The sequence below is a fragment of the Lepus europaeus genome, chromosome 4 (assembly GCF_033115175.1).
Source record: "Lepus europaeus isolate LE1 chromosome 4, mLepTim1.pri, whole genome shotgun sequence".
In the NCBI taxonomy this organism is placed as follows: Eukaryota; Metazoa; Chordata; class Mammalia; order Lagomorpha; family Leporidae; genus Lepus; species Lepus europaeus.
This window is the reverse complement of record NC_084830.1, coordinates 100,540,382-100,558,708: the sequence shown is the minus strand read 5'-3', so window position 1 is coordinate 100,558,708 and position 18,327 is coordinate 100,540,382. Positions and strand designations below refer to the sequence as shown.

The 18,327-nt window shown below is 54.6% G+C and overlaps 1 protein-coding gene across 3 annotated transcripts in view; it reads left to right on the top strand.

The window, feature by feature from the left end:
* Positions 1-18,327, top strand: part of RASGEF1C (RasGEF domain family member 1C) — a 90,752-nt gene that overhangs the window by 58,646 nt on the left and 13,779 nt on the right. For 2 of the 3 annotated variants that reach the window (XM_062189609.1, XM_062189606.1), the window contains exons 1-6: positions 7,522-7,592; positions 10,641-10,823; positions 10,977-11,099; positions 12,158-12,295; positions 14,942-15,142; positions 15,941-16,015. In XM_062189609.1, coding sequence (XP_062045593.1) covers positions 10,647-10,823; positions 10,977-11,099; positions 12,158-12,295; positions 14,942-15,142; positions 15,941-16,015 — 714 coding nt within the window. In that variant the 5' untranslated portion in view covers positions 7,522-7,592; positions 10,641-10,646. Of the gene's footprint in view, positions 1-7,521; positions 7,593-10,640; positions 10,824-10,976; positions 11,100-12,157; positions 12,296-14,941; positions 15,143-15,940; positions 16,016-18,327 lie in introns of those variants that run through there. The other variant, XM_062189608.1, reaches the window with a different exon arrangement.

Sequence of the window (18,327 nt, the reverse complement as noted above, 5' to 3'; positions counted from 1 at the left end):
GGTACATCTGTGAAAAACAGTGTGGCAAAGACGGAAGCATCTGGAGTGTCCATCAATGGAGGTGTGGATAAAATAGGATGTGTATACCATGAGTTACTACTGCCATAACACGTAAAACTTGCAGACATTGTGTCAAATGGAATAAGCAGAATACGCTACAGAGCAAGTGTTGTGTCGCTGTACTTGTCTGAGGTACCTGGAGTCATCAGATCTACACAAACAAAGCAGAGCAGGGTTCCCGGGCTGGGGGCAGGGGAGGGGTGGGGAGGCGCTGCTTCCTGGCCATTGAGTTTCAGTTGATGAGGAAAAGTTCTGTGCATGGATGGGAAAGATGGTTGCATCACATTGAGAAAGAACCTAATGCCGCCAAACTCTACATGCAAAACTGGCTAAAGTGGTAAATTTTATGTCAAGTGTATTTTTTAAAAGATGTATTTATTTATTTGAAAGGCAGAGGTAGAGAGAGGCAGAGATAGAGAGTCTTCCATCCGCTGGTTCACTCCCCAGATGGCCTCAACAGCCAGAGCTGCGCCTATCAAAGCCAAGAGCCAGAAACTTCCTCCAGGTCTCCCACATGGGTGCAGGGGCCCAAGAACTTGGGCCATCTTCTACTGCTTTCCCAGGCCATAGTAGGGAGCTGGATTGGAAGAGGAGCAGCTGGGACTAGAACCAGTGCCCATATGGGATGCTGGCACTGCAGGAAGCAGCTTTACCAGCTACACCACAGCACTGCCCCATGAATTGTATTTTATCACAATTTTTGTAATGGATAATGAAAGGCTGGTGTGTGGCACATCAGGTTAAGCAACTGCCTATAATGCCAGCATCCCATATGAGTGCCAGTTGGAGTCCTGGTTGCTTCACTTCTGATCCAGCTCCCTGCTAATGAGCCTGGGAAAGCAACGGAAGATGTCCCAAGTGTTCAGGCCCCCGCACCCACATGAAAGACCCAGATGAAGCTCCCAGCTCCTGGCTTCAGCCTGGCCCTGACCTGGCTGTTTCTGCCATCTGTGAGTGAACCAGCAGATGGAAGATTCTCTCTCTCTCTCTTTCTCTCTCTCTCTCTGTCTCCCTCACTCACTCACTCTCGCTCTTTCTCTGTAACTCCACCTTTCAAATAAATAAATAAATCTTTCTTTTAAAAATATATAATAAGGACAAGAGGACAAGAATGGACAAATGTGTGAAATTCTGTTCCACATTAAGGCAAGGGCAGAAGTGGCTCTGATCTGCAGTTGTGGGCTTAGTCCAGGCTGCGCAGCTGGAGTGGCAGGGATAATTCCAGTATTCACTTCTTTTACCACAATGCAAGCCTGCAAGTAACTAGCTTATAAAGACAAAAAGCTTTGTTTCACTCACAACTTTGGGGATTCAAGTCCAGGAATTGGGCGGCCCCTTGGTTTGGCAGCTGGTGAAGTGCAGGAGAGGAGAGATCACTGACAAGTGAGGAAGGAGAGAGTGAAAGAGAGAGAGAGAGAGTGAGAGAGAGAGAGAGATTCCATCTGCTGGTTAACTACCCAGATGGCTGCAACAGCTGGAGCTGCATTAATACGAAGCCTGGAGCCAGGAGCTTCTTCCAGGTCTCCCACGTGAGTTCAGGGTCCCAAGGACTTGGGCCATCTCCTACTGCTTTCCCAGGCCATAGCAGAGAGCTGGATCATAAGTGGAGCAGCCAGAACTCGAACTGGCGCCCAAATGAGATGCCAGCACTGCAGGCAGTGACTTTAATCCAACGTGCCACAGCACCAGCCCCAATGACTGCCCTTTTTAAAGTCACAATGCTCAATCCAAAGTCTCGATGCTCTTTTTTTAAAAAAAAAATATTTGTTTTATTTACTTGAAAGACAGAGTTACAGAGAGAGATAGAGACATAGAAAGCGAGAGAGATCTTCCATCTGCTTGTTCACTTCCCAAATGGCCACAACAGCCGGAACTGAGCCAATCCAAAGCCAGGAGCCAGGAGCCTCTTCCAGGTCTCCCACTCAGGTGCAGGGGCCCAAGGGCTTGCGCCTTCCTCCACTGTTTTCCCAGGCACACTTACAGGGAGCTGGTTCAGAAGTGGGAGCAGCCTTGAACCAGTGCCCATATGGGTTGCTGGTGCTGTAGGCCGGAGCTTTAACCCACTGTGCCATAGCACTGCACACCCCCTCCATGGCTCTTTTTTTTTAATTTAGTAAATATAAATTTCCAAAGTACAGTTTATGGATTACAATGGCTTTCCCCCCCATAATTTCCCTCCCACTCGCACCCCTCCCATCTCCCACTCCCTCTCCCATTCCATTCACATCAAGATTCATTTTCAATTATCTTTATATACAGAAGATCGATTTAGTATATATTAAGTAAAGATTTCATCAGTTTGCACCCACACAGAAACACAAAGTGTAAAATACTGTTTCAGTACTAGTTATAGCATTACTTCACATTGGACAACACATTAAGGACAGATCCCACATGAGAAGTAAGTACACAGTGACTCCTGTTGTTGACTTAACAATTTGACAGTCTTGTTTATGGCGTCAGTAATCTCCCTAGGCTCTAGTCATGAGTTGCCAAGGCTATGGAAGCCTTTTGAGTTCGCTGACTTCGATCTTATTCCGACAGGGTCAGAGTCAAAGTGGAAGTTCTCTCCTCCCTTCAGAGAAAGGTACCTCCTTCTTTGAAGGCCCCGTTCTTTCCACTGGAATCTTACTCACAGAGATCTTTCATTTTGGTCTTCTTCTTCCTTTTTTTTTTTTTCCCAGAGTGCCTTGGCTTTCCATGCCTAAAATACTCTCATAGGCTCTTCAGCCATATCCGAATGCCTTAAGGGCTGATTCTGAGGCCAGAGTGCTATTTAGGACATCTGCCATTCTATGAGTCTGCTGTGTATCCCGCTTCCCATGATGGATTGTTCTCTCCCTTTTTGATTCTATCAGTTAGTATTAGCAGACACTAGTCTTGTTTGTGTGATCCCTTTGACTCTTAGACCTATCAGTGTGATCAACTGTGAACTGAAATTGATCACTTGGACTAGTGATCCCACCTTGATGGGATTGTATTGGAATCCCTGGCACGTTTCTAACTCCACCATTTGCGGCAAGTCCACTTGAGCATGTCCCAAATTGTACATCTCCTCCCTCTCTTATTCCCAAGCTTATATTTAACAGGGATCACTTTTCAGTTAAAATTTAAACACCTGGCCGGCGCTGTGGCTTAACAGGCTAATCCTCTGCCTTGCGGTGCTGGCACACCGGGTTCTAGTCCCGGTTGGGGTGCCGGATTCTATCCCGGTTGCCCCTCTTCCAGGCCAGCTCTCTGCTGTGGCCCGGGAGTGCAGTGGAGGATGGCCCAAGTCCTTGGGCCCTGCACCCGCATGGGAGACCAGGAGAAGCACCTGGCTCCTGCCATCGGATCAGCACAATGCGCCGGCCGCAGCGGCCATTGGAGGGTGAACCAACGGCAAAAAGGAAGACCTTTCTCTCTGTCTCTCTCTCTCACTATCCACTCTGCCTGTCAAAAAAAAAAAAAAAGATTGTAAAAAAAAAAATTAAACACCTAAGAATAGTTGTGTGTTAATTACAGAGTTCAACCAATAGTACTAGAACAAAAAAAAAAAATACTAAAATGGATAAAGTATTACATTGTACATCAGCAGTCAGGACAAGAGCTGATCAAGTCACTGTTTCTCATAGTGTCCATTTCACTTCAACAGGTTTCCCCTTTGGTGCTCAGTTAGTTGTCGCCGATCAGGGAGAACATATGATATTTGTCCCTGTGGGACTGGCTTAATTCACTCAGCATAATGCTTTCCAGATTGCTCCATCTTGTTGCAAATGACCGGATTTCATTGTTTTTGACTGCTGTATAGTATTCTATAGAGTACATGTCCCATAATTTCTTTATCCAGACTACTGTTGATGGGCATTTGGGTTGGTTCCAGGTCTTAGCTATTGTGAATTGAGCTGCAATAAACATTAATGTGCAGACAGCTTTTTTGTTTGCCAATTTAATTTCCTTTGGGTAAATTCCAAGGAGTGGTATGGCTGGGTTTGTATGGTAGGGTTATATTCAGGTTTCTGAGAAATCTCCAGACTGACATCCATAGTGGCTTAACCAGTTTGCATTCCCACCAACAGTGGGTTAGTGTCCCTTTTCCCCCCATCCTCTCCAGCATCTATTGTTGGTAGATTTCTGAATGTGAGCCATTCTAACTGGGGTGAGGTGAAACCTCATTGTGGTTTTGATTTGCACTTCCCTGATTGCTAGTGATCCTGAACATTTTTTCATGTGCCTGTTGGCCATTTGGATTTCCTCTTTTGAAAAATGCCTGTTGAGGTCCTTGGCCCATCTCTTAAGTGGGTTGTTTGTTTGATGTTGTGGAGTTTCTTGATTTCTTTGTAGATTCTGGTTATCAACCCTTTATCTGTTGCATACTTTGCAAATATTTTTTCCCATTCTGTCAGTTGCCTCTTCACTTTCCTGACTGTTTCTTTTGAAGTACAGAAACTTCTCAATTTGATGCAATCCCAAATGTTAATTTTTGTTTTGACTGCCTGTGCTTCTGGGATCTTTTCCAAGAAGTCTTTGCCGGTACCTATATCTTGCAGGGTTTCTCCAATGCTCTCTAATAATTTGATGATGTCAGGTCGTAGATTTAAGTCTTTAATCCATGTTGAGTGAATTTTTGTGTAAGGTGAAAGGTAGGGGTCTTGCTTCATGACTCTGCACATGGAAATCCAATTCCCGCCCCCCTCCATGGCTCTTAAGCCTGGACAGTCTAAACATGTGCTCAGTACCCAGGAGCCCTAGAACCTAGCCATGCCCTCCCTGTCACACACCAAAGGGGACAACAGTTTCTGTACAGTTGGATGAGGGGATAATCACAGTCGCGCATGCCTGTGGGGTCCACGTGTCCATCAAAAGCAGTGGCCAGAAGGTCTGTCCTCCTAGGGCTGTGTCTACCTCACAGCCAGTCCCACCAGACTTGCACTTGTCCCCAGTGGCATTTTCCTGCCTCCCACCGAGGACCTGGGCTGGGGCCACTGCACCCCCAGAAACCGCCAGCACCAGAAGCCTGGAAGGCATTGGCGGACACTTCCCTCCAGGACGGCCTGTGTCCCTGCAGACCCAGTTCCCTCATGAACCATGCTGGCTGCCCTGTGCCTGTGCTGGGACCCCAGGGACTCCAGATGTGGGTGAGGTCTGCAGACACAAACACAGAGAGACCAGGATATGCCCCAGGGTGGGGACTGGACAGTGGTACAAGGAGGTGTGGGCAGGGGCAAATGCAGGGCTCATGGCAGACAGGTGCAACTCCGGCTGGAAGTTGTCCTGGCCGGCCGGCAGGTGTGGCTCCCAGTGATGGTGCTCTTCAGGTGCACAGTTTGGGGAGGTGTATCTGATTGGCGAGGCCTCCATGGAAGTTCCCAGCAGGGGTGGTGCATCATCAGAGGGCGAGGGTATTCCCCAAAGCAAAACCCTGATAGCCTTGTCAGGAAAAGGAAGTACATGCTGGCAAGGCAGACCCAACAGGTGGAAACCTGGGGTTGGAAGCTTGGGTCCAACTGGGGTCTGGGCCGGGAGGAGGCCTGGCTCCTTGGAAAGGCTGCAGAAGGCTCCAGAGTGGAGAGAGGCGGGCAGACTTCTGTGCCCAGGTCCCATAGGAGCAAAGACACCACTCTGGCCTGTCCCAAGGGGGCTGTCATGATGTCACGGCCCGCAATATTGCTTCTCACATCCTGGGCAGCAGTGGTCCCACCTCAGAAGTCTGCCTGTGTCCCCCTGACTCCGTGGCTTGGGCATGGCAGCATCCGTGCTGGGCAGGTGCAGGGAGTGAGGCTCAGGCCCGGCTCTGCCAGGTGTGAGCATATGAGCTAGGCACTAGCTGTTCGTTCTCTGAGCCTTGCTTTCTGTGTCTGTAAGATGGGAGAGCTTCAGGCTGAGACGGGAGGTCAGGCAGGGCCCTCACTGTTTCATTCCCGCCTTCACAGCTCTCACCAGCATCACTGGAGTCCCCAACACCACACAGCTTTCTGAGCATCCGCTAAGTGCCACGCCCAGGGCCCGGTGCATGCGCAGCCCTGCTGAGGCAGCCAGGCTCCTTGAAGAGAGCACAGGACTCAGGGAGACTGGGGCCCTGGCAGGCAGGAGGGGCGGCCTGGAGGTGAGACGTGCCCTCGTTGGGGGCAAGTTAGAAAGTGGACTTTGCCCAGCCACTCTGGGCATGTCTCCCAGCGCGTGTGCCTCAGTGACCCTGTCCCAGGATGGCCACGCACTCCAACCCCACCCCCTCCCTCAGGCCTGGAACCTGCCCAGGAGCCCCAGCGGCCTTTCATCTCGAGGCTTCAAATGATGACCGAGCTCGACCTGCAGCTCGAGGGAATGACAGCGAAATGGTGACCGCGGGTGCAGGTGTCACTGGCCTGCTGATGAGTTTGTGCACAGGAACAACACTGGCCTCGCGTGCGTGTTTCTCTCCTGCCCTGTCCACTCCATTACCCCTGATCACATTCTGTGTGCTGACTGCGGCTCCACAGCCATCATTTCAGCAGCCACAGAGGCTCCTGCAGGGAGTGCTCCCTGCCTCATCTGCTCTGCTCTCATTCATTCCCTGTGGCACTGTGGATCGTGTCCCTCGGGAAAAATGCCAAGGACTTGATTAGGGTGAAACGATGCTATCAAGCATAAGGCTCTTGGCACATCCAGCCAAATCCTGGTGCAATTCAGCAAGATTGTGGCATTGTATAAACACACACACGCACACGCACACACACACGCACACGCGCACACAGGGCTCCTCCAGCATGGCTGCCTGTGCTGATGGTTGTTAACTCTCATTCATCCCATGGGTACAGAGCAAAGCCTGCTGGAGTCAAACCATGCATATGAGGTATTTCAAAAAATTCGTGGAGGGACACACATTAGGGCTAGCAGTTCACATGTCCATGGAGTTGACCACATCTGATATCAGCATGCCTAAACTTGCTTCTCAGCTCTGGATCCCAGAGAACAATCAGGTGTTGGCTTGAGTTCAGGGGTCCCTGCCACCCACTTGGGAGACCCAGAGTGAGTTCCCAGCTCAAGGCTCCAGCCCTAGCTGTGGCCAGCGTTAGGAGACTGAGCCAGCAGGTCGGAGCTCTGTCTGTCTGTGTCTTCTCTCTGTGACTCTCAAATAAATAAATAAATATTTTTTAAAATCCATGGAAAATTTATTAAAAGATAAGTTTATTTTGGTGCAAAAAACTTTGAAATCCATGATGCGTCTAAAGGGACCTAAAATGTTTATTAAGGATTCATATTATGAAAAACTGCATGGATTTAACAATTTTCTTTTTTGCAGCAAAATAGCTCCATTTTTTTTTTTCAGGAACTCTGTAAAGTACTCTCCTGTGCCTAGTCCCCATACACAGTGCCACAGGCCCCCAGCGGGACAGGGAGACACAGAGGAATGGACACGCCTCCCAAAAGGGCAGTGGAGAGGTATCCAGCATCCAGGGCGAGCCCTGCCACATCAGGCCCTGTACATGCCAGCCACCAAGACTCAGCCTCTGTAGCACATGCACCCCACCAGCTCCGCCCACTAGTCACCGACTGGGAAACCTCCTGGTGATGTAAGGGACTTTTTTTTTTTAAGATTTATTTACTTTTATTTTAAAGTCAGAGTTACACAGAGAGAGAAGGAGAGGCAGAAAGAGAGGTCTTTCATCTGCTGGTTCACTTCCCAGTTGGCCACAACTGCCAGAGCTGTGCTGATTCGAACCCAGGAGCCAGGAGCTTCTTCCCAGTCTCCTACGTGGGTGCAGGGGCCCAAGGACTTGGGCCATCTTCCACTGCTTTCCCAGGCCATGGCAGAGAGCTGGATCGGAAGTGGAACAGCCAGGACTCGAACCGGCATCCATAGGGGATGCGGGCACTGCAGGAGGCAGTTTTACCAGCTACGCCTCAGCACCACACCCATAAAGGACTTTCAAGGGGAACTGTGACGGCAAGAAAACTTCCCGTCACCACTGGCCTTTTTGAAACTGTAGCAAAAAACGCTTAACATAAAGTCAACCGTCTGAACTATGTGTAGCTGTAGAGATCAACTCCACATGGCTGTGCAGCCGTCATTCCCAGCATTCTGTTCCTCCTGCTAAACAAACCCCACCCATGAATCAGCGAGGCCCCTGTCCCGCCCTCAGGCCCTGGCAGCCCCCCTTCTGTGTCCTGTCTCTGAGTCCGACGACTCTGAGGATCTCATGGAAGTGGAATCCTGCAGGGTTTGCTTTGTGTGTCTGGCTTACTTCACTTAGGTAATGCCCTGGGTTTGCATGCATGTTGTAGCGTGTGTCAGAATGCCCTTCCTTTCTAAGGCTGAAGCCTATGTCATGCACAGGTGCAGCACCTTTTATCTGTTCATCTGCTGATGGCTGCTTGGGCTGCTTCGGTTTCTGGCTTTTAAAAGTCGCTCCTGGAAGTGTGGGCATTTCGCCTGCATTCAGTCTCTGGCTCTGGCTCCTGACTCCAGCTTCCTGCCAGTGCAGAGCCTAGGAGGCAGCAGGTGCCAGCTCAAGTAGTTGGGTCCCTGCCACCCATACGGGAGAACTGGATCTGGGCAGGCCTGATGCTGCAGGGTGAACAGGTGCCAGGACCCAGCTGGGCTCACAGTATCCTGTCCAGTGGCGTTGGGCCCAGAGCTGGCCGCCACACCCTCTGAGCACCTGCAGCCCCCACGGGCACACACACGCAGAGTGGCCCCACAGGGATGGGTGGAGAAGGGTTGTGAAATCTCAGTTCCTGTGACTGAAAATTGAACTCTTACAGCTCTGTCCTGAAGGTGAAAATACTTATAAAACTGTCTGTCACCAGGGCCGGGACTGTCCACGCTGCCATCAACATGGTGTCTGAAGCTCCCCATGTTGCATTCGAGTCCTGGCACCTCCAAGGAGCCCCTCTCTGGTCCCCAGCATTAGCCTGGCCGCCCACGGCCCTCTCTGTCTTTACTGTCAGGGCAGGGTTTTTAGGGGGCTGGGTCACCCTGGCAGACAGGCCACCATCAGGATCTGCCCTGGGGGAAGCAGGGGGCTGGGTCACCAAGGCAGACTCTGAGTCCCTCAAGTTCCCTGGAGCGAGCCCGCAGGTCAAAAACCTGGAGGCAACCTGCCTCTGTAGCATTGGGGCTGGTTAAATAGTCACAGGCATGGCCTGGATGTGTTGCTGTGAGGGCCCGTCCCTGTCTAGGGCAGGCTGCCCTGCAAGGCTGGGTGGCAGAGCCACAGAGGCTCCTGGCACATGTGTGGATGGACACCTGCTGCTTGCCAGGCCCCAATGCAGCACATGGGCTCAGAGCATATGCTCTGGCCTCTGCCTGGAGGAGGTGTGAGTGTGGAGACACCACACAGCGCAGCTGGCCTCTTACCACACCAGGCACCAACAGCTGCTCCCCAGCCACCCAGCTCAGCTGATGTCCAGCAGCCCCAGGTGTGGCCTTGGAGGGGTGCTGCAGGGAAGCACGGAAGGCTCCCTGGGGAGGAGGCCATTTCTGCAGGGATGGAGTGAGGCTGGTGGGGGAGTCTCCCTGCAGGAGGGAACAGAGTATGCTGTGGCTCAGAGCTGGAAGGAGTAGGGGGGAGAGTGCAAGGGTTGTGCTGAGCGTATGATGGGGAAGGCAGGAGGTGAGGCTGATGGGTCAGCTGACCACAAGGCGCCCGGGGTGCCAGACAATGCCGGGCAGTGATTTTGACTACACCTGAGAGAACCCCAACTTAGACCCATGGAATGGAGAAATCCACAGAGCAGCTTCAGGCACAGCAGGATCCAGGGCCTCTGCTATGGTTTGGATATGGTTTGTCCCCTCCAAAACTCACGTAGGAATTTAATCCCATTGTGAGATATTCAGAGGGAGGGAACTCACGTGACTACAGTGTCTGGAGGTGGGGTCTCTGGGAGGTGATTAGGGTTAGGTAAAATCATCAGGTGGAGCACCATGATCGAGTCCTTGTGGCTTTATAAGAAGAGAGAAACCAAAACACACACACACACAAATATGCAGGCTGCCTATCACACTCTGATACTGTGCATCTGCCATCGCCAGATATGGGCTCTCATCCTTGGACCAGAACCAGGAGCCAAAGGAGACTTCCAGCTTGCCCAGTCTGTGGTGTTGTGTTACTAGCAACAGCCTCCAACACTGCCCTCGGGAATGTGCTGGTGTTCCCGGCCCCTCGTGGTACTGGATGGCCCCAGCAGGGGCAGGCTTCCACCCCACCAGTGCAGGAACCCCAGGGAAGAGACAGCTTCCAAGTGCACAGACTTCCAGGGGCCGCGCCTGCACACTTCAGCCTTCGCTGAATCAGTCTGTGGCCAGCAGCGGGGAGGAACACGCTGATTATCCAGGCCTTCACTGGGTTGGAGGGCAGCCTCTAGGCAGGATCTGTCCCTCAGTGGGGAACTGAGAGTGGAACAGAAGTGGCTGCTTCCCTGGGGAGAGTGGAGGGCTGTAAAAGGATGGAGAATGAGTGCTGTGCTATGAGGTAGGTGGCAGCCCTCCCAGGAAGGGATCCCCAGAATCAAGTGGGCACACAAGTGACTGTGGGAGCAGAGCCCACCCAGCCAGGAGCCCTGGGGACCGGCAGCCCCAGCTCAGGTTGACCCCAGCTGCTCCGTGCTGTTGCTTACAGGCAGGCATGCCCCGGACACTGAGCACCTCCACCGTGGTCACCCCAGGAAGCCTCAGCCAACCCCCCACGGAGCCCACAGATGGCGATCAGGCTGGGCAGCCCCTCCTGGACGGAGCTCCATCCTCCGCCTCCCTGGACACCCTGATCCAGCACCTCGTGCCCACAGCCGACTACTACCCCGAGGTGGGTGAGCCGTCAGTGGGATGGAGAGGCAGCAGAGTGGGTCTCCCCGGCCAGGCAGGGCTTTGAATGGCTTTGGGTCTGGGGCCAGGGCAGGCTGGGACGCATGCTCCCCACGTACCGTGAACTTGTGCTGTCTCTCTCACATGTCCCCAGAAAGCCTACATCTTCACCTTCCTGCTCAGCTCTCGCCTCTTCATCGAGCCCCGGGAACTCCTGGCCCGGGTCTGCCACCTGTGCATCGAGCAGCAGCAGCTGGACCAGCCGGTGCTGGACAAGGTGAGGGGCAGGGCTGGCCAGGGCTCCTCTGACTGCATCAGCTCTCCTCGATGTGCCCTCGGGCACTGACCTCTCAGAAAGGAGTCCTTGTCCCCACACTCCTAATGAGGAGCCTCTAGGGGGTTCTGGCCTGTAGGAGGCCCAGAGCCAGAACGCACAGAAGTGGGACCTTGAACCCCTATGTAGTTCTCCAGCGCTCCATGGGAACCCTTGAGCTCACAGTAAGCCCAGACTCGGGTCCCCAAGAACCGGTTCCATAGGACCCTGCAGTTCTGCTAGAATTGCTTCCCCTGCACGCCGGGCTCTACCCAGGATCTCCCCTGGGGTCTGCTGGCAGCCCGGCCTTCCCACGGTTTCTCACTTCCTTTGCTCTGTTCTTAGCAGCTGTTGTGGGCTGGGACTATTTATTCATGTCAGTGGGGCGCTGTGTGATGATGGAGACACAGCTCCAGCTTGCCTAGGACAAAGGGACTTTACTGGCCCACGTAACTGCCCAGTCTCAGGGACCGCTAGTGCCAGGGGCTCAGATAACGTCATCCACACATGTTCTCTCCCCCTGTGACCCTCTGCGTGGCTTCCTCTGGGCCCGGCAGTCTCCACCGCGGGCTCACCTGCCCTTTCAGAGCACGTGGAAAGGACGAGCCCCTTTCTCCATTGGTCTTGTAAAGGTCCCAATCTCATTAGCTTAGCTGTGGCCACATGTCCATCTGTGAACCAATCACAGGGCCTGATTAGGGGAATGCCATGTTCTGATTGGCCAGCACAGATCTTGGTCCACCCATGGGGCGGGCTCAGATGCTCCTTGACTGCACCTGCTGGGAGCAAGGGAGGTGGAATTCCCCAGGCAAAATTGAGAGGTGCTCATCATGGAAACAAAACAGGGGTGCCAGGCTCACAGAAACAAGAGATGGCCCGGCGGCATGATGTGTTTTTCCCCCTCTGCTCCCCTGTGGGTCAGCACTGCCTTCCTGTGTCCCACACCTGTCACCCAGGCTGCTGTGGCTCTGCCCCTCCAGCACCTGGCACTCACCCCACCCCACCCTCGGCTTGCCTTGCAGGCCCGGGTCCGGAAGTTTGGCCCCAAACTGCTCCAGTTGCTGGCCGAGTGGACGGAGACCTTCCCAAGGGACTTCCAGGAGGAGGCGACCATCGGGCACCTGAAGGACGTGGTGGGCCGCATTGCCCCCTGCGACGAGGTGGGCCAGCCAGGCAGAGTCTTCACCTCACCGCACACTGAGGCTCCTCCAGTCAGCCCCTCCCTGGCGGGCCAAGGCATCAGGCCAAGCCCTGTGCTGCTTTCCTGTCCTGCCCTCCACAGTGGCACCAGATGGCAGGAGAGGCACAACCCAGTCACCATCATCAGGCCTTTGGCAGGGCCTGCGCCCTGAGCCTTGTCCCCAGGGCCGCCCAGCAGTCAGTGCTCCAAGACAAGGAATGCTAATGGAGGGGGGGGGGGGGGGGGCTGTGCCGGGCGAACCCAGAGAACAACCAGAGTCGGACTGAGACTGCAGTGTGCAGGCAGGTCCCGCTGTAAGCCTGAGGGCCTGGGCGGAGGAGGGGCCGGGCGGCCCTGCAGCCAGACACCCCCCACCACCACCACAGGGAGCACAGCCCGCCCCACTTCTCTTATGGGTGAAGGAGGACAAGCGGCTCCACCTCCCGGGTCTGTGGTGAGAATTCAGGAGGGGCCTTGCAGGGGGATAGAGGCCTCCTGCTGGTATGTGCAGAACGGGCAGGTTCAATAGCATACCCAGAAGGACCCTGTGGGCAGTACCAACCTTGCTCTGTCTGCAAGGAGACAATGCTGGTGGGGGTGGGGAGGTGTGGCTGTCGTGCTGGGAGGAAACTGAAGACAACGTGGCAGGCTGGTGACGGGCCCCAAAGTGGGTGTGGAGGTGGTGCAGCCAAGTGCATGAAGGGCCCAGTGGAGCTGGGCAGCAGAAGCCCCGATACCCGCAGCGCGACTAAGCTCTGACAGGAAGGCACTGCCCTGCAGTCCCCTCCCCTGGCAGGCATGTGATGGAGCTGCCCCAAGGGCTCAGTGAGATAGGGGCCTTGCTCCCTCCTCCTCCTCCTCCTCCTCCTCCTCCTCCTCCTCCTCCTCCACGTCCCTGACCCATCTTAGGCATGCGGACACCTGGCTTAGGATGCAGCCAGGGCGGGCGGGGGGGGGGGGGGTGCTGGTCGACAGTTGGCTACTCTTATGAATGGGGAAAGGGGAGAGACAGGTGAGTGGTGGGGAAACAATGCTGGGAAGAGGGAGGGAGACAGGTGGGAAGGGGGTGGATGTTGGAAAGGAGGGAAGGAGGCTGCTGGGTGAATGGAGGGACCTGTGGGTGAATGTCGTGCAAGAGGAGGTGTGGACGTGGGCACGTGGGTGGAGCGGAGAGGGGGCAGGGACAGAAGGTGGCGCAGCAGTCTGGGGCATGCCGGGGAACGAGAGCCCAGCAGGTGCTCTGCGGGTGGCTCCAGTCCCTGTGCAGCCCTGGTGTTCCCCGAAGCAGACTGCGGAGGCCTGGCCCGGAGCTCTGGGCCAGACAACAGGAGCTGGGAGCCAGGCTGAGAACCTGCAGGTAGTGGCCTCGAGCAAGGCACTCGGTCTCTCTGAGATTCAGTGTTCTCACCAAATGGGGACAGTAACTGTTCCCCAGCGCAGCTTGGCCGTGAGGAGCCCCTGATGCCCAGCATGTTTTTGCCTAAGCACATGGCAAGTGCGAGCTGCGATGAGAAGCAAACCGTGCCCCAGCTCCAGCATGGCTCACTTTTAGGGAACTTCCCCTCTGATGCGTTACAAGGAAGAAAACAGGCAGTTCTGCCCCTCTCACCTAGCTGCAGCCGCCAACACAGTTCTGCCCATCTTGCTTCTCGTCCCCTTGCACGCTTCCCGCCACCCACACGTTGTCTGTGAGCAAATCCACAAAGCAAATTGCACTTATTGCAAAGATTTCTCACATGGGGCTGGGACCCAAGGTTGTGGGTGCTTTCAGAGCTGTGTGTCTTTCAGCAAATCACTTCACCTCTCTGAGCCCTACGCTCTTTTCTGTGAAGGAGAGGGTGATGATTCCCTGGGGAGAACACAGCACAGGGGGCAAAGCTGAGGGGGAACTCCTTGGCACATGGGGGTGAAGCCACCTCTGGGGCCACATTTGCCACAGGCCTGTGAGCTCAGGGGTCTGTTCTGTCAGTTCTTGACCACAACCCTTAGGGAGAACCAGGCTGGTGGCACCTCCCTTGGAAACAGCAGTCTCTGATGGGGAGTTACTCGTTCCTGCGTGGGGGTAGAAAAATGGGTGTCCCTGGAGGGGAGGCCATGGCCAAGGACATGGCCTCAGGCAGGAAAGGGTCCCTCTGTGCTGGGTGACAAGGGCCCTTGTTCAGTGCAGTGTTAACCGAGCACTCAGCGTGTACCCAGTGCAGGAGGCAGCAGCATGGAGCTCCCTGACCCTTGGGGGAGTAAAGCCGATCACCTCCTGTAAAAGGGTCACACAGGGTGGCCTGGGTGAGGACTGCTGGGGCAGAGGGCAGCACAGTGAGGCTGGTTAGGGGAGGCCTCTCTTCCCTGGGCCTGGGAGACAGAAGGGGCCCCATTCGGGCCAAGCAAAAGGGTTCGTCCCGTGTCTCCCTCCCGGCACCTTCCCCATCTGACCATGACTTGGGGGCCTCCACACTCCAGATGCAGGGGGTTCAGGCCCCTGCATTCCTGCCAGCACCTGCTGGCACCCGGCCTTCCCTTGAGGCCTGTAGGAGCAGTGCCTCCCCTTGGAGCCCAGGAGCCTGCACGGGCCCCTCTCAGCGATCCCAAGGCCTGAGCGCCCACTTTCTGCTCTCCCCTCACCCACCAGGCATACCGGAAAAGGATGCACCAGCTGCTGCAGGACCTGCACCAGAAGCTGGCGGCCCTGGGCCAGGGGCCAGAAGGCCTGGTGGGCGCTGACAAGCCCATCTCGTACAGGAGCAAACCGCAGGCCTCCATCCACAAGGAGCTGCTCGGCGTCTGCAGCGACCCCTACACACTGGCCCAGCAGCTGACCCACGTGGAGCTGGTAAGCGGGCCCAGGCCCAGAGAGGGGACCAACTGGGAACAGGCAGCCAGTCTCCTCCAGACTGGTTGCTGCACAACCCAAGGCCCGAGCCTCTGGTGGCAGGGCGAGCTGGCATCTCCTGAAGACGCCCCCAAGCAGGCTCCCTGAGCTCCTGGAGGGCTGGAGGTGCAGCCCCTGGCCTCCCTGACACCGCCTGCCATGGGATCCTCCCCCGGCTCGGTTTCCCATCCAGGACTCACACAGGTGCACAGTGCCCTCCCCAGGTGTCCAGGGCAGCCCCTCAGGCCCTCCCTGCTTGGGAGGCAGATGCCCTAGTGTAGCCCCAAGCACCAGCGGGGCTCTTGTGGATGCAGAAGCCAGGGGCCTGCCCCACAGAAGGGGGCTGGGGCGGGGGTCTCTTCCCTTGTGAACTCACCACCCTGGCTGCTTCCCTGCAACTGCTTTCTTTCTGCGTCAGCTCCTCTGCCAGGTGGGTGTGATTAGTCCTTTTTCACTGATAAAGAAAGGAAGTCCAGAAAGGTTGCATTTTTTTCCAGAAGTCACACAGCAAGGACAGAGCCCACACCGCTGTTCTCGCTGTTGGCCTCGGGGCGAGCAGCTCATGTCAGTCACCCGATTTTGAGCCTGGTTTCCTGGGCTTTGCTCCTGTGTCCCAGGGGCTGGGAAAGGACAGGCTGCCTAGGTCAGGGTCAGCCCAGCACAGCCTGTGAAGCCCCGGAGGGAGGGCCAGCACACAGCCACCCTCTGAGGACCACTTAGAACCTTCTGTCTCCCTGACCCTTCTCGCTTTCCGCGCAGGAACGGCTGCGACCCATCGGACCCGAGGAGTTTGTCCAGGCTTTCGTGAACAAGGATCCCCTGGCCAGCACAAAGGTAGAAGGCACCTGGGCGGATGGGCTGCTGTCCCGCGGGCGCTCCTGGCGCGTTTCGGCGGCCGCCACTGCCCTCCAGCGGCCACTCGGGGGAGCGCGGGCCGGGGCGAGCCGGGGAAGCCTGGATCCGGCGCCGGGGACTCGGCCCACGCCCCGGGATTTCGAGCTCACTCTCCCATCTCTGACCCCAGCCAGCAGGGTACTTTTTCCTTCACACCTGCTAAAGGCAGTGCCAACTAAACACCGTAAGCGACCCCCTTTCCACCTCTCAAGTAGATACTGGCGAGATAGGCGCAGGCAGGTATGTGGAGGTGAATTGGCAGCCACGTTGGAAGACAGTTTGGATTTAAATCGGCATCCTTGACTCCAACCTCCCACTCCTAATCATCGATCCCACTGATAGACACACCCCTGTGCGCAAAGACGCACGGACAGAGATACTTGTGATGTGCAATGCTTATTCTGGCCAAAGACTGGGCGCAAATTACTGTGATAGCTCCGTAAGCAGAATGCTGCGCAGCTACGAAAACAGAAAACAGCGCGAGATCCGGCTGTGCGATCGATCACCCAGTGAAAAGGCAGCGTGGGCGCCGGTGAGCAGCCCGAGCTGCCGTGTGTGTGTTGGGGGGTGGGGGAGAAACCGCCAGAGGAGGTGCGTGTCCCCTCTGTGCCTCTAGTGTGCGTGCACTGTGTCTGGGAAGGTGGTGGCTCACAGGCAGTCCTGGGGTTGCGGCTCAGCACCAGAGGGACCCTTGGCTGCTCTCAGAGGGTGTCTGGGTTCGATGTGTGCAGTGTGGTCGTTCTGTGGTGCTACTTTTTTATGGTTGAATACATCAGATTGCACCTGATGTCTGTCCCCCATGCTGCGGGGAGGGGTGGCATTTGTGGTGTTCCCAGCTTTTTGCTGTTGTGGGAATCACTGACGGCAGCACCCTAAGATCTGGTGCCTGGTGTAGGCAGGTGCACGTTTTCTCCAGGGCATCTCTTCTCAGATGTTTTGGTCTCTGTACCCCTTTACATTCTTAAAAATTGTTGAGTACCCCCAGAGAACCTCTGATGATGTAGATTTGATCTATCAATGTTTATCAGTTAGCAATTAAAGCTGTAACTTTAAAAAAGTGTTTACTCATGGGGGCTGGCATTGTGGCACTGCGAATTCAGGCACCCCCTGTGACACCAGGATCCCATGTGACACTGGTTCAAGTCCCGGCTGCTCCACTTCCAATCCAGCTCCCTGCTAATGTGCCTGGGAAAGCAGCAGAAGATGGCCCAAGTGTTTGGGCCTCTGCATCCACATGGGAGACCCAGATGCAGTTCCAAATTCCTGGTTTCAGCTTGGTGCAGCCCTAGCCATTGCCCCCATTTGGGGAGGGAACCAGTGGATACAAGATCAGTTCATCTCTCTCTTTCTCTGTAATTCTGCCTCTCAAATAAATAAACCTTTTGAAAGTATTTACTCATAAATAATAATAACCCATTGTATGTTGTCACAGTAGCATATTTTATGGAAAAAAAAAAAAACCTCCATTTTCCAAAATAGTAAATTACTGAAAAGAGTGCACTGCTTTACAGTGTCTTTACAAATCTCTGTCAATGGCTGACTTAGCACAGCTGCATTTTCCTACCTCCTGCTGCATTCAGCCTCTTCACACACATGGTTTTGCTTGGAGAAAAGCCAACCTCACACAGATGTGTGATTGGAAGAGAGGAGCCAGTCCCAGCCTTTCCAGACAATTGGGAATATTCTCCTTCAACACCTCTCTAACACTCAGCAAGTGAGAGGGTTTTTTTTTTTTTTTAAGATTTTTATTTCTTTATCTGAAAGGCAGAGTTACAGAGAAAGAAGGAGAGATAATTAGAGAGAGATCTTCCATTGCTGGTTCACTCCCCAGATGGCCACAACAGCTGGGGCTGGGTCAGGATGAAGTCAGGAGCCAGGAGCTTCTTCTTCTTCTTCTTTTTTAAGATTTATTTATTGAAAGGCAGAGTTACAGGGAAGCGGGGTCGGGGGAGAGAGAGAGAGAGAAAAAAAGAGAGACAGAGAGAGGGAGATCTTCCATCTGCTGATTAACTCTCCAAATGGCAGCAACAGCCAGAGCTGGGCCAATCCGAAGCCAGGAGCTTCTTCTGGGTCTCCCACATGGGTGCAGGGGCCCAAGGACTTGGGCCATCTTCCCAGGCCATAGCAGAGAACTGAATCAGAAGTGGAGTTGCCAGGACTCGAACCGGGGCTCGTATGGGGTGATGGTACTGCAGGCAGTGGTTTTACCCACTACGCCTCAGCGCTGGCCCCTTAATGCTTCATTAACAAGG